Source organism: Antechinus flavipes, chromosome 3 (genome assembly GCF_016432865.1).
Source record: "Antechinus flavipes isolate AdamAnt ecotype Samford, QLD, Australia chromosome 3, AdamAnt_v2, whole genome shotgun sequence".
Lineage (NCBI taxonomy): Eukaryota > Metazoa > Chordata > Mammalia > Dasyuromorphia > Dasyuridae > Antechinus > Antechinus flavipes.
In genome coordinates, this window is record NC_067400.1 from 386,737,043 (window position 1) to 386,753,160 (window position 16,118).

Genomic DNA, 16,118 nt, shown 5'->3' on the forward strand with positions numbered 1-16,118 from the left:
TCATTTGGAGTATCTTAAAAGTCTTTTCATTTAAAAAACCTGCCATTGTTTCATTATGCATGTCTGTTTTTATAATACTCAAGTTTAGATCATTTCTGGGAATCATTCATGATAAAACCAGATTACCAGGACCTGTTTTCATCAAGATTCTAATCAGTTGTGTGGCATAAAAGCTAGAGAGACCCTAGCCAAAACGTTGGTACCATGACCTATAAAAGTGCTTTAGAGGAAATCTGACATTCATTTTTGTAATTATGGCTTTCTTAGATATAGTATGATCTTGAAAATGTCATTCCAAAATGTTAGCTGGATCCACAGTTTTAACATTTACTAAGTAATTTAACAATTACTAAGATTTTGTTCAGAAAACTCAGTTCAGCCTTGTTTTTAGAAAAGTGTTTTATGTCCTTGATGGCAGGTTAGCCCTGGTTTTTCTGTTCTGTGAGAGGATACTTCAGTTAGCCTGTGATAACAGTTTTCACTCACAAAAAATGCATTTGGAAGAGATTTGGATTCCAGTGACTATAACCTGATTTCCCTCAAATAATTTACATTTATGAAGGGAAAAAGTAGAGATTAAACTACCAGCTGCAGAAGAAATAATTTTTAGAGTCTTTCTAATTGTATAGCTCAATTTGGAATGTAGAAATCCACAATCAAACTTTTTTTCAATGTCTTTTGAAATTTTTTGAATATTTTGAAATTTTGGGGGTACTTGCTGTGTTATATAGGTTCTATCAAATAGTTTTATTTGATCTCCTCCTACCATAAAGATCTACTTTGGGAATCTGTTAGATATATATTCTAAGAATGTCATCTGACTTTAAATCAGAGAATTAATTGGAAATTATATGACTTAATTATGAGGTTCTGTACTATTCTTATTGAGATTAGTATGTACATTTATATAAGAAATTTTTATATAGGATATATAATGATATTGATATATCCTAATGATATTGAGCAAAATATTTTAATAGCAGTTTTTTATTTTCAAAATACATGCAAAAATAAGTTTTCAGCATTCATCCTTGCAAAACCTTATATTCCAAAGTTTTCTCCCTTCCTTCCCTCCAATATGTTAAACATGTGCAATTCTTCTATACATTTTTCCAAATGCTGCATTAGTAAAATCAGATCAAAAAAGCAAAAAATAATGAGAAAAGAAAAAAAAAGCAAGCCAACAACAAGAACAAAAGTGAAAATGCTATGTTGTGATCCACATAGACTCCCCATAATCCTCTTTCTGGATCGAGCAAAATATTTTATGAAATATAATCAACTCATTATCATAATGTTAGCCAGCAGGTGGCATTTGGGAGGAGGCTCGAACAACTCTTGAAACAATTTGTTAAATTTTAGATGAAATTGTGATTTATGTCTAATCCACACTAACATAATTATAGATGTTTGGAAATATTAAAGTATGAGTAATAATGAACAAAAGTGAGCACATGGAACTATCTAAAGTACAACTAAAACAAACACCTGTAAACTTGAAAGTTAAATTTTTTTCTAAAAGCTTTTATTAGGAAAATACATCATGCTGCATTTTAATTTTTCCTTATTTGGGCTCTTCTTTCTTTGGAATGATGGAATAACATTACTTATTATTAAATTAATATAAATTAAAATGAACTTTATTCCTCTTCTTGGTATTTTGTAACAGTTACAAATAGAAATCTCTACTTTTGTATATATTTCTGGAATTCCACCTTCAGTTTATTCCAGTGGCTGATTTTTTTTGTTTGTTTAATATAATATTTGGATATACTCCCATTTTTTCTTCATTCAAAATCAATCCTAATTTTCCATTTACTTCATCTTTGCTTTCATTTTTCTGCTGCTATAGAAATAGCGGAATAGAAATAGAAAAGATATTAAGGAATTAGATGAGTGTTCTTTCACTTTGCCATCTATCCTTGTCTCCTTGTAAAATTGAAGTAAAGGAAAAAAAATGATTGTTTAGTTCCAGGTACAAGTGAATATAGTGAAAATGGATCTCAAAAATTATGACTGAGTCAATTTTGTGTGTGTTTGTGTGTGTGTGTTCCTTTTGTATAGTTATAATTAATTGAAGCTCTTTTAATGGTCAGATATTGGAAAGTTTCTGAAACTTTCCAAAGTTTTCCGGAAGTTACAGAGCTTTTCCCAATAATAATCAAAATTATTGATTGCATTTACTACTATAATGCAAAAAAAAAAGCCAATCACATAGAAAACAAATATAAGAAACATAATAAAAATAGAATATGATTAAGGCTTAAGGGATGTCTGTAACAGTGCATCTCAGGATAAAAATACCACTTCTAGCTATCATTTCACAGTGTGAGCGAATATTTAGAAGCAGAAAAGAGCAAATATATAGAGGCAGAAAAAAGAACTTGGGAAATAGATATTTAGTTGAATTTTAGATGGACTGTATACCCTATTTGCATGGATTATAGATTATATGAAAGACAAAGCTGGAAAGATAGTTTGAAACCAATTTTTATATGACCACACAGTTAGTAAACATTTGTTAAGGGCCTTCAGTGTGCCAGGCACTGTGCTAAATACTGGGTATACATACAAAAAAGCAAAAAACAGTCCTTACTCTCAAGGAACTCATAGTCGAATTCGGCGGGGAAGTGTGTGTCGGGGGGAAGCATGTAAGCATCTATGTATAAGCAGATTATATACAGGATAAATTGGAAATAATAAGCTGAAGGAAGACATTGGAATTGAGGAGGTCCAGGAAGGACTTCCTTTAAAAGGTGGGATTTTTGTTGGCTTGAAAGAAGCCAGGAAACAGACGGTAAGCAAGAGACAGGCTACAGGACAACTCCAAAAAAAGATAGTAAATGGAGTGGATTGAATGAGGAACAACTAGAAGGCCAGTGGCTCTACATCAGTATGTGAGGTGCAAAAAGATTAGAAAAGGTGACTTATTATGAAGAACTTTGAATGCCAAGATGGATTTTATAGAATTTATTGAGTGGGAAGAGGAAGAAAGAGGGAGTGGTGTGGTGACACCTGTTCAGTAGGAAGTTCATTTTGCAGCTGAATGGAGGATGGACTAGACTAGGGAAAGATTCGAGGCAGGGGACCAAGCAATACAGTTCAAGCGAGAGGTGATGTGGAACTGTACTAGAATGTGGCAATGTTGGGAGAGAAAGGGGCATATATATATAAGATGTTATGAAGATTAAATAGACTGATCTTGATAAGATTGGGTATGGGGATGGGATGAGAAAGTGAGGAGTTGTGGATGACACCTTTATTGAGAACTTGAATAAATAGGAGAATGGTGATATTCTCGGTAGTAATAGGGAAGTTAGAAGAGTGAAGAGGGTTTGGAAGGAAAAGTGAGTTTAGTTTTGGTCATTTTAATCATTAATCATTAATGTCAAAGGGACAGCCAGATCAAGATATGCAGTAGACAATTGGAAATGTGAGTCTGCAGATTAGCAGAGAGGATTGGTGTTTAAATAGAAGTGAGAATCACCTGTACATAAGTGCTAATTGAATCTCTGAAAGCTGATGAGATTATCAAGTACATAGTATAGAGGAAGAAGACAGCCTAAGACAGAGATATGTGTGATACCCATGGATAGTGACCATGACCTAAATGTAGATCCAGTATAGGTGACTGACAAGGAGGTAAGTATTTGGAGAATAGGGAGATAATGGTTGTTTCTAAAACTAGAGAGAAGAGAGCATCCAGGAGATGAGGGTGGTCAGCAGTTACATTACTACTAGCCTGTGTTATATCGCTATGTGCTTATGTGTTTTATGTAATTGCAAGAATCATTGGACTTCTTGAGATGAAAAATTGTTGATGAGACTATTGCAGTACTTAAATTTTCATGTTGATTCATGTTATTTGTTACATTACTACTAGCCTATGTTATATTGCTATGTGCTTATGTAAATTATGTGTAATGCCTCCCATATTGATGGATTTATGTATAACATGTATATCTGATTTCAAAGTTCTGGCCCATATTGATGGATTTATGTGTACCTGTTTCAAGTGAAGCCCCTTCAGAAACCTGCTAATCTGATTTGACTTCCTATTTCCTTTGGTGTTTTCATCTCCCTTCCTGAGGTGTCAGGGAAGGTGTGATCACTTTTTTGGGGGGGTTCTCACCTCCTTGAGAATTCAGGGAGGTCATGACCATCCTATGTTCTAAAACAAAAGAAAGGGGGAGATGTTGGAATCTTTACAAACTGCTAACTCATTAGAGTTGATGTTTTGGGCCAGAACCTGAAACAAGGTACTAAGTAGAACTAATTGATACAATGCTTGTGTTTACACCTTTACTCATTGGAGTTCAATGAGGATTGAGAAAAACTCGTTTTATTTAGAAGTTAAAAGATTGTTAATAACTTTAGAGAAAACAGTTTTAGTTGAATGATTGTTGTTGCCATTGTTGCTGTTTATCCTTCATCCTCGGAGAGGACCAAGACATCAGGGAAGTGATGCCATGACATGCAAGTGAGTTGTATGTAAGTGAGGGAGGGCTGGGCAAGGTCATCTACCTCACTTTCCCCTCCTGAGCCATCTGAGTCCAATGGCCAGATATAGATCAGGGCAACTGGAGATGGCTCTGAAATGGGAGACCTTGGCCTTTTTAAGCTAAGGCTTAAAATTATCTTACCCTGAAAGGCTGAATATAGTCCTGGAATGGGAGTTGAAGATGGTGGAGAAATGGGAATTAATTTTTATTAGAATAGGGGAAATTTTTGTTGGTTTTGGAAGAAAAGAACAAAGCTGAGTAGAAATTTTAAAATGCAAATGCAAGAATCCAGAAAAACTTAGAGAGATAAAAGTATTTGAGTAATTGGAAGGTGCAATAGAATGATCCAGTGCAAACATTTTAATAGAAAGAAAAGTACCATTAAAAAAAAAGCATTCATAACCTTACTGTCTTCAAGAAGTACGAAAGGGAATTAAATACAAAAAATAGAGGTCCTGGGATTGGAGTAGTACAGTTCTGAAGGATTCAGAAGAGGGAAAGGAATAATCTTGGGTAGAAACAAAGAGGAGAATAGTATTTGGATTTTTTCCACCCTCATAATTTGGGTTCATGAGAAAAAAAAAGTATGCAAGTATGAAAAAGGGGGTAGGGTAAGTGAGCATCAGATAAAACTCAATCTTATCTGAACTAAACAAAGAAGACTGGATCCCAAACCCAAAGAGTTTCTTGCAGAAATGCATCAAACTCCCCTGGAAAACAAGTAAAAGGATAATACTGAGGAGAGAATAATTACAATCAAAATAAACTTACAGATTTGAAAAGGAGATTTAAGGAAGGAAATAAAAGAAAAGAACTAGAATTTAAGGGGAGTACTTTTAATTTCCTCTTAGACAATTAGGAATGAATAATATTATTGATGAAAGATCAGAGTAAAAGCTACAGAGAGTTGAGAGTGCAAGGAAAGGAAGTAGTAGCCCCTATTGCAGACAAATTCAAAGAGTTTAGTCACAAAAGGAAGGAGAAGTACTGGATAAAAGCTCGTTGGGATAGACCATTTAGGCAATTATTTTATTGCTGTTTGCCAGATATTGTGCTAAGCACAGGGGATACAGATAATGACAAAAGATAACCCTTTTTCATAATGAACTCACTAAGATGTGTGTGGGAGTGGGGAGGGCAAGAAGAGAGCAACACATAGTAACAGCCTGAAAATACTTCGAGGTTGAATGGGGGAAGGATACATGTTTTAGGGGCGGGAAGAAGTCTATAGTATAATTGAGTGGGAAATAATGAGATGACTGCCCTTAAATGAAGATCTGGAGGAGCTCACCCTTGTCTACTCTACATCTCTCCAATCAGAAGAAAGGAAGTGTCCTGGGGTAGAGGACACTAAAGATCTGTACATTTCAGGGTTAATGTCCTTTGGGACATTGTACTTTCTTATTAACTTCGGTAGAATTTCTTTTTTTTTTCCCGAGTTTTCTTAATAATGTTTTTGTCATAATTTTTTGTGTGTATTTTACATTCTCCCCCTTTATTAAAACTGTTACTTTAAACTATTGCTTTTCTCTAATCTTCCAGGGTTCTCTCAGTAAATTATCTTACCATCTGAAAAAATAATAATAATTTTGCCTACTTTTTTCTTATGCTTATTCCTTTATTTTTGTCTTTGTTGTTGTTATTATAACCAACATTTCTAGCACTATGTTGAAATGAGGTGAGAAATGAGGGTTGAGAGATCCCCTGACAGCAATAGGGTTCCCTGGACAGTGTAGCAGGTTTTGCAAAAAAATTCACAATCCCTAATGACTAGGTTTGTGGCAAAAATTGAGTTTATTACACTGAGAAAACAGTGGGCAAAATCCTGTTAGGACTTTTTGCAAAGCCTTTGATTATATTGGAGTTTTTTGTCTCTGAGCTAGGGACCAATCTCTAGATGAATTTGAGGGACTAATTTTCAACTCAATAGAGGGTAGTGATTTTGCCCCAGACCAGGATCTCCAATTGAATTGAATGAGGAGACTGCTATCAGGGAGTTTCTCCTATGAACAGGAGTGTGGGGCCCCAACCAGAAGGGTTTGAGATTTCTAACCCAGGACCACTTTACCCCCAAAATCATAGTTTACATCAACTACATCAAATAAAATTGGAAACAGTGGGAATTCTTGCTCTACCCATGATTTTTAAAAACATTTTTCAGTGTTTCTCCATTACAAATAATACTAGTTTTTGTTTTCACATAATCATTTTATCATATTCAGCAAAGAAATTTCTTATTCCTGTGTTTTTAGTGTTTGAGGCATAAATAAGTGCTTTAGTTTTTTCAAAAGTTATTATTTATACCTGTTCTAATGTTGGACCTTATTTGCAATCTGTGATAAAAATAATTAAGTCATATTTTTAAAAAAATTTATGGTATTGCTATGATATCTTTGCCAATATTTTATTTTATTTTAGTGATATTAATGTATATATATATATATATATTTTTTTTTTCCTGCTTCCTTTCTTCCTGAGACTATCAAGACTGTATTTGTTTCATAAAAGGAGTTTGTTTTGATGTTATAGTTTTGGGTTTTTTGAGAACATTTATGTAGAAGTTATTTTTATAACTAATATCTCTCTAATATTTTAAGATTTTCAAAATGCTTTACATATATTATTTCAGTTGATGTTCACCACTCTGAGGTGTTTACTATTATTATTTTCATTTTACAGATTAGAAAATTGAGGCAGAGAAAGGACTGAGGGTCACATGGCTAACAAATACCTGCAGCAGGATTCAGTCTTGGATCTTCCTAATTCTTTTTTTTTCTTTTTTATCTATAGTATTTTCCCCCAATTACATGTCAAGACAATTTTCAGCCTTAATTTCTTTCTTTCTTTCTTTCTTTCTTTCTTTCTTTCTTTCTTTCTTTTTTTTTTTTTTTTGGCTGAGGCAATTGGGGTTAAGTGACTTGCCCAGGGTCACACAGCTAGGAAGTGTTAAGTGCCTGAGTTCAGATTTGAACTCAGATCCTCCTGACTTCAAGGCTGGTGCTCTATCCACTGCACCACCTAATTTGCCCCTAAACATTAATTTCTACAAGATTTTGAGTTCCAAGCTTTCCTCCAAATCCTTCCTCTCTGTTAGGATTCTTACAAAGTGCTAAGTCAGTGGAATTGATAGAGACAATGGTTATTTAGCAGGGTGCTTAACAACTCTCTAAATGTACTTAGTACTTAGAGTTCTGCAAGATTCATACCTTTAAGAGAGCATATATAAGCTAGGAGCCTCAACCAGGATGCACTTCGAGAGACCCACAAGCCCACTCTCAGAGGCGGAGTCAGATTCATTCCAACTTCCACCTTTGTGCTGGCTGGAAAGATTCGGAGGAGGAGAGGCTGAAGGAGTCCTTTGTAGAGGCAAAGGACTAGGGACAAGAGCTCTTGGAATGAAGGAGAGAGATAGGCCTCTAAGAAAGCTAACCTGGCTATTTTGAAGGAGACAATAAAGGATCTAGACTTTTAACTCCTGGCTGCATTTGGGGTGATTATATTGAACTGAAATGAAAGCTGCTCCCAGAAGCCCTCCAAGAAACCTGCTCACAGAGAACATTATATTTTAGAGAAGAGAATATTACACCTCTCCTCCCCTCTGCCAAAAATATTAGACAATTTAGTAAAGGTTATACCTGTGCTATCATGTAAAATGTATTTCCATTTATTCATAGTTGTGAAAGAAGAAACAAATAAAAAGGAGAAAAATACAAAAAAGAATAAGTGAAAAAATGCTTAAGTCTGCATTCAGAATCAATTATTTATCTGAACATAGATAGCATTTTTTTTTCATCAGTCTCTTGTACTTGTCTTGTGTTGTTGAGAAGAGATCAATCATTCATAATTTTTCATCACACAATATTTTTGACCCTGTATACAGTGTTTTCGTGGTTCTTCTCATTTCATTTTGCCTCAATTTGTTTTTCCTCTTTCCAGGTTTTCTGAATTCTGCCTATTCATCATTTCTTATTGCATAGACATATTAAATTACATGCACATACCATAACTTATTCAGCCATTCCTCAACTAATGAGCATCCCCTCAATTTCCAATTCTTTGCTATCACAAAAAAGAGCTGCTGCAAACATTTTTGCACATTTTGGGTCCCTTTCCCTCCTTTATATTTTGGGTTACAGAACAGTGGCACTGTTGGTTCAGAAGGTATGCACAGTTTGATAGTCCTTTGGGCATAGTTCCAAATTACTCTCCAAAATGGTTGAATCTGTTCACAGCTCCATCAACAATGCATTAGTATCCCTACTTTCCCACATTCTCTTCAACATTTATCATTTTCCATTTTTGGCATAATAGCCAATCAGATAGGTGGGAGGTGGTACGTCAGAGTGATTTTAATTTGCATTTCTCTTATCAGTGATTTAGAGCATTTCTTCATATTCCTGTAGACCTGTAGATAAGCTTTGATTTCTCTATTTGAAAACTGCCTGTTCATATCCTTTTACCATTTATCAATTAGAGAATGACTTGTATCCTTATTTTTGAGAAATAAGACTTTTAAATGTATTGTAATGATTGTTTCCCACCTTTCTGCTTTGCTTCTAATCTTGTACAAAAGAGTTTTAATATAATAATACCAAAATTATCTATTTTGCATTTTGAAATGCCCTCTATTTCTTGGTTGGTCATGAATTCTTCCCTTCCCCATAGATCTGACTAGTAGACTATTCCTTGCTCATCTAATTTGCTTATGATGTCACTCTTTATGTCTAAATCATGCACTCATTATGTCCGTATCCTTTAAGAATTTGGATTCTATACCACTTCATATATATATGGTTAGTATTGATATTGCTTCATTGTCTATGATATCTTTTAGTGAAATATAATTTCCTTCCTTTTTTAATTCAGTCTGTTTTTGCTTTTATTGTGTCTGAGATCAGGATTGCCATCCCTCCTTTTTTTTTAAACTTCAGCTGAAGCATAATAGAATAGTGCTAGCTCTTTTTATTCTCTCTCTGTGTGTGTCTATGTCTGTTTCAGCTATGTTTCTTGTAAACAACATATTGTAGGATTGTGGGTTTTGATCCATTCTATCTGCTTCCATTTTATGGATTCAACCCATTCACATTCAATAATTATTATTGTGTATTTCCTTCCATCTTATTTCTCTTCCTTTTTGTATTCTCTCTTCTTTTACCTTTTCTCTCATCAACAGTGTTTTACTTCCATCTATCATCTCCTTGGATCTGCCCTCGCCTCTTATCAGTTTGTCAGCTCCCATCCTCTTTTAACTTAATCTTCTTCCCTCCTACTTCTCTGTTGAATATTCTTTTTGCAACTGATTGCGTATATGATATATATATATATATATATCCTGAGGCAATTTTGGGTTAAGTGACTTGCCCAGGGTCACACAGATAGGACTTGTTAAGTGTCTGAGGCCAGATTTGAACTTAGATTCTCCTAATTTCAGGGCTGGTGCTCTATCCACTGCACCATCTAGCTGCCCCCAGTGGTATAATTTTTAAGAACTATAAGTAGCATTTTTCCATGTAGGGATACAAACAATTAGCTCTATTAAATAATTTGTTTTCTTTTATTTTTTACCTATTTTTTTGTTTAATTCTGGTATCCTTATGAAAGCTTGAAGTACTTCTATTTTATTTAATGACCATTTTTTCCTTGATGTATTATGCTTAATTTTGCCAGGTAGGTGATTCTTGGTTGTTGATCTCATTCCTTTGCCTTCTATGATTGCTGATCTTTTAATGTTACAGCTGTTTAGTCTTTTGTAATCCTGATTGTGACTCCCTAGTATTTGAATTATTTCTTTCTGGCTACTTTCAGTATTTTTTCCTTGACCTGTTCTGAATTTTGGCTATTTTGGCTTGGAGTTTTGATTTGGGGATCTCTTTCCTGAGGTGATTGATGCGTTCTTTCACTATCTACTTTGCCCTGTGGATATCGGACAATTTTTCTTGAAAAATACTTTTCAGGGCTTCATTTGACCTTTGATTATGGCTTTAAGATTGTCCAATGATTCTGAAATTCTCTCCTGGATCTATTTTCCAGGTCAGTTGTTTTGTCAGTGAGATATTTTACATTTTCTTCTGCTTCTCATTTTTGTGTTTGGTTGATTCTTGATGTGTCATAGAATCATTAGCTTCTACTTGCCCAGTCTAAATTTTAAGAGGTTGTTTTCCTCAGCTAACTTTTGTACTTCCTTTTTTATTTGGCCAGTTGTAATTTTTAAGGAATTGTTTTGTTTAGGAGTTTTTTGTATCACCTTTTCTATTTGGCTCATTCTGCTTTTTAAGCAGTTATTTTCTTTTTCCAGACAGTTGATTTTTTAAAATAATTCTTTTGCATCATTCTCAATTCTTTCCCCAATTTTCCTTCTACTTGTCTTATATGATTTTTAAGCTCCTTTTTGAGGTTTTACATGCGTTCTTTCTGGGCTTGAGACTCCTTTCCATTTTTCTTTGAGGTTTTTGTCCACAGGTGTTTTGGCATTTTTATCTCCTCTGAGTCTTTCCTGCTACCATAATAACTTTCTTTGGTCATATTCTTTTTGTTGTTGTTGATTTTTGCTCATCTTTCATGGCCTTTTTCCTTTAAAAATTTAGCTTTGCTGTTGGCGTAGAAGGGTCACTGTCTCAGCTTCTTGTATCAAGGGTTGCAGACCCTGGCTGTTTACCTGGTGCTTCACTGATGTTGCCCAGAAGCCTACACGGCACCTTTGTATCTGGTGCTGTCCCGAGTGGGTATGTGGGGCAGATACCCACTCTGCTGGAGGCCAAAGAGATGTGGTTGCTTACCTGGTGCTGAGCTGCAGTTTTAGTGCTGGTGAAGTGGTATGTAGTGAGTTGGGAGGAGAGAGGTAAGAGGGGATGTTTCTTTATTTCCCCAGAGCTACCATGAAGCATGATATATTCATCTGTGGTTGCCTGATACTATGCTAAAACATGTGGCAGGAGCTGCTCCTGACCTGCTGCTTATGTGCTTAAGTATCTGTAGGGTTGGCCTCTGCCCATTTGCCTGGGACTATACTGAAGTCTGTGGAAATCTTGGCTGCTGGAAGTTGCCTGTTTGCCCTGGGCTTGGATCCCCCCAATTTTAAATTGAGTTCTATCTGCTGTGTCATCTAACTTTCTCATTTATTCTTTAAATACTTATTTAATTTAATTTAATTCATTCATAAGTTCATCTTGACACAGTTTGTTTTCAGAGATGGAATAGAGGATTTTTGACTCGCTGAGAACCATACTTTTCCTAAATCAGACTAATTAAATTATGTTCTGTTTTATTTATCTAGATATCATAGCTTGGTAAATCTTCATTTGAGTCAGAGATTTGAAGACATTTTATGTAATTCATTATAGCACTTTCTGGTAGTTTCTTTTTCAGGCAGAAATATAAAAGGGCATTCTGTATTTGACTTAATGTGCTATATTGAAATAGTAAAACACCTTTTTATAAGGACAAGACGCAGCATCATGTGTCAGAAGAATCAATATTATTACTATCTCGACCCGCTACTCCTCCTCTGTTCTTGTTTTAGTTGTTTACAATTCTTCATGAACTCATTTGTGATTTTCTTGGCAAAGATACTGTAGTGGGTTTGCCTTTTCCTTGTCTAATTCATTTTACAGATAAGGAAACTCAGGCAAAAAGTGACTTGCCCAGAGTCACACAGCTTGTAAGTGTTTGAGGTGTGATTTGAATGTAGAAGTTGAGCTTTTGACTCCAGACCCAGCATTCTATCCATTATACCACTTAGCCACCCATCCAGTTTTAGTCCTTTTGTCCTCGATAGAGGACCTAACATCAGGTAATCTTTTTTTTTTTTTTAATCTTTCTTTATATCTATATATGCTAAGCACATAGTTGGTACTAAATAAATGCTAGTTAACTGACCAATTATTGTTATTTTCTTTGGAGTAGATACTATTGTTTTTCTTTATTTAAAAGGAAAAAAGAGAACAGCTTTATATATTGTACCTTATATTTATTAGAACAATCTGATTCTAGTATATTCCTTTTCCAACCTAGACCTGAACCTCACTAAATCTTTCTCATTTTTCTTCATCATTCATTTGTTTTTCTTAATACATTTCTTTTTTAAATTCATCCTTCCATTCAAACTTAACTTCTCATATTCTCCTGTTCCAATTTTGTTTTTTAATTTTTTCTACTATTTCTTGTACTATTAAATTTTTAAATTCACTTTTTCAGGGATTCTTTTGCCAACATTGCATATTTGGGTTTAAGAATTTAAATTTCACTCTCTCTTTCTTTAGTCTGCATACTTTTTAAAATTTTTAAGCTTTCCAATTATTCTTGGGGTTTTCCCTTTTCTTTTCTTTCTTTTTTTTTTTTTTTGAAATTCTAGTTGTAGCTTTTACATAATTTTCTTCTCTTGAATTTTGTTCTGAGAGTATCTAAAAAAGTGGTACTTTTTCTTTACTCTTCACCCTATGCTGAGTTGTGTTCCCTCATCATTGTGGCTTCTGTTAGAATTTCTCTCATTTTCATTATTGTAGTTAGTGGCTTTTAAAGCTAATTTGCATTTCTGATTATTTTGAGCATCTGAGAGAAAGTTAGGCAAATTGTTAGCTATAGCACTGATTTAAGTGCCAGACATTTTCTTCATTTTTAACATTGGGAACCATTTCTTTTCTTGTCTTTTTTTTTTTTTTTTTTTTTACATTTTTAACATCGGGAAGCCAGATAGCATTGTAACAGAGCTCCTAAGCCTGTGTTTTATTCAGTGCTGCTACATTTCTTTCATCTAGGTCACAATTAGGGTTTGCTCAGGTAGATCCATGAATTTCGTCTTGCCTAAGAATGAAGGAATCTGGTGAATTGCTGCTGAAAACAAACTCTAAGGAATGTCAGTTGGGTTGCTTTTGAAGGTTCTTGGTGGGAATCCATGCCACCTGGTTACACAGCCTGTAATACCCTCTCTGTATACTGCTATCAGCACATAGAACATGGAGCAGGAACTATACCTTTGGAGAGCCTATTAATGTGATATCCACATTTTTTCTTTTCCTACTGTTTATTTAAATGCATTTCTTGCCATTTTGAAGTGTGAAAGGGATCTTCTCAGTCATATCACTAGACAACTGAATAGTTTTACAATACAGTTAACATTGGTCTAATTTGGAAGTACTTGCCATATTTTATCCTAGTAGAAATAAATGAATAAAGTGTTCCTGGGTTTAAACTGAATATTATTGATGGACACTGCTGCCTTCTTACAAAAAGCAAAATTGCTGATTTAAAAGCTTAGTTACCTTAGATTTTAAAGTTACCACATGTTTATGTTGCTCAACAGAGCACATGCTGATTCATACAAGAACATAGAAATTTCTTTTCTGATCAGTTCTACTCTAATTTTGTACCTACAGGGAATGAATATTTCAGAACCATGGCCTTCTCAGGGATAGCAAAGGTAGTCTGTTACTAGACACATATAGTGCTAATAATGATCATGACCAAGACATAGTATTGTCTGGTAATATATCTGTCATGTCTGGCATCTCATATTTGCTTATTCAACTTCTGAGCCAAGATGTTATTCAGAAGATGAAATATCACTAGCAAAGATATTTTATAAGAAAGTTGATTTCATTATGTACTTAGATAATTTTCAATTTCATAACATTAAGGATATAATTTTTAATGTTTCTTGTGAATAGGATTATGTTTAAAATCAAGAATAGAGTCAAGTTTGGGGGAAAATTAAGGATTTTATTATGGATTAAGTATAAATGAAGTCTTCATGAGAATGCAGTAATACAAATTCTTGAAATGGTAATTAAGAAAACTGTTGTATCATATTAATAAACTTTATTGAATGAAGAATACATAAGAGGATTCAAGTAGCAGCAGGGAATATCTGTTTTGAAGCTAGAAGCTAGAGAAGTCCTTGCAAAAAAAAAAATAAGTACATATATCTATCAAAGGTATGAATCCTGTATTTGAGAAATAGAAATATAGCAATCAGGATAGACTAGCAGATGAATTAACTTGAATTATATCTTTGAAAATAGGTTTGTAATACATTCTAACCAAACTGTGTATTGCCTTACCCAAATTTTTGGCAAAATTCAGATAACATTCATATTATAACAAATTTATAATATTTATAAATTTATTTATCTAGAGCCATCATTTTTAGCTTTCTTTGTTGAAAAAAATTATATGGCCATATTTTTAAACAGGTAATGAAAAATTGCATTTTTATTGCACATGAGAATATATTTTCATCAACATTTTGAATAATTGGAAATATCTTGTGATTTATCTGTTTTCTAGGTAATTCGATTCCATGGTGGAGCTCTTCCTGCCTATATCATGTCTAGTATCCTCCTTACTTATGGAGGACAGTTACAGTCTCTTATTTCAGTAGGTAAGAATATCCATGAAGTTTTTTTGTTATTTTAGATATGAGATTTATAATGAAACAGTTATTAGTCCATTTTATTGCAATATTATTTTAAATTCAGAGGAATAAAAGTACTTTAAAAATTAGCCATATAGTAACAGATTATTTTTCTTTTTCCCCTTCTTCTGTAAGCTGATTTTTAAATAGTTGATACATTCTAGAAGAATATCTAGATATTTTCTCCAAATATGTTAGCCACATCAGTCCTTTTGTGAGAGAGATTTGTAGACTAAGGTTTGAATCCCATCTCTTTCAATTCTTATCTCTGAGTCCTTGGGCAAGGTCACTTAAATTTTCTGGCCATATGTCCTGTCATCTGTAACATGAAGAGAGTGAACTGGGATGACCTTTGAGACTCTTTCTAGTACCTCATCTTTTGATCCTAGAATCTAGAGTTGTGCTAGTAAAATGCATAGATAAATAGATTCAAAGCCTGGTAAATAAATCCCTAAACCCCACTATCATAACTGTTGTCTTAAGTCTTGCTAATGATTTTCTGAACTATCTGGCCCCCACAAAAATTATTTTTGCTTTTCATGTTTTCATTCAGCTGATTACATTTACCTTTCATTTTGGGAAGACATATTATTCTAAGGGTGGGGGAAAGGAGAGAGGAAACTATTTGAAGTTAGTACATTGGTATAAATTGTGACTCTGCTCTGGTTGGCTACAAGTATGACCTTGGATGAGTCAATAACCTTTCTTGACCTATTTCTTTATTTGTAAAATGAGGGAGAAACTCTTAAGGTTCCTCCCATTTTTTTATCAAGCTGTAAGCTATTTGAGGATAAACATTTTTTATATCTTTTATCTTTCTTATTGCCTAGCATAGTTCGCTGGCCTGAACCCAGATAGTTATTCATTGTTTATTGATTTCTTTTTTGTATCATGCCCTTCAAGAATTCCTGAACACATTCTAGAATGTTTGGCTAATTTGTTAGTATGATTGATTTAGACATAGAGGCCTTGATGTTAGAGGTCATCCCATCCAGCCATCTTGTTTAGTCTCAGACTGCCTTTTGTTCTGTTTTTGCAGATTAATTGGAATTAAGTGATTTGCTTAGGGTCACCACAGCGCTAGGAAGTGTTAAGTGTTTGAGGCTGGATTTGAACTTATTTCCTCCTGTCTTCAGGGCCAGTGCTCTATCCATTATGCCATCTAACTGCCCTCTTTTAAAAGCTGCCTCTATTAAAATCTGTTTCCT

The 16,118-nt window shown here is 34.1% G+C and overlaps 1 protein-coding gene across 1 annotated transcript in view; it reads left to right on the forward strand.

Annotated features, from left to right (window-relative positions):
- The window catches only part of LOC127554443 (GPI inositol-deacylase-like), an 81,200-nt gene that overhangs the window by 38,185 nt on the left and 26,897 nt on the right, over positions 1 to 16,118 (forward strand). Inside the window, exon 18 of the mRNA XM_051985967.1 lies at positions 14,784 to 14,877. Within this exon, the coding sequence (XP_051841927.1) occupies positions 14,784 to 14,877 (94 nt within the window). The remainder of the gene's footprint in view (positions 1 to 14,783; positions 14,878 to 16,118) is intronic.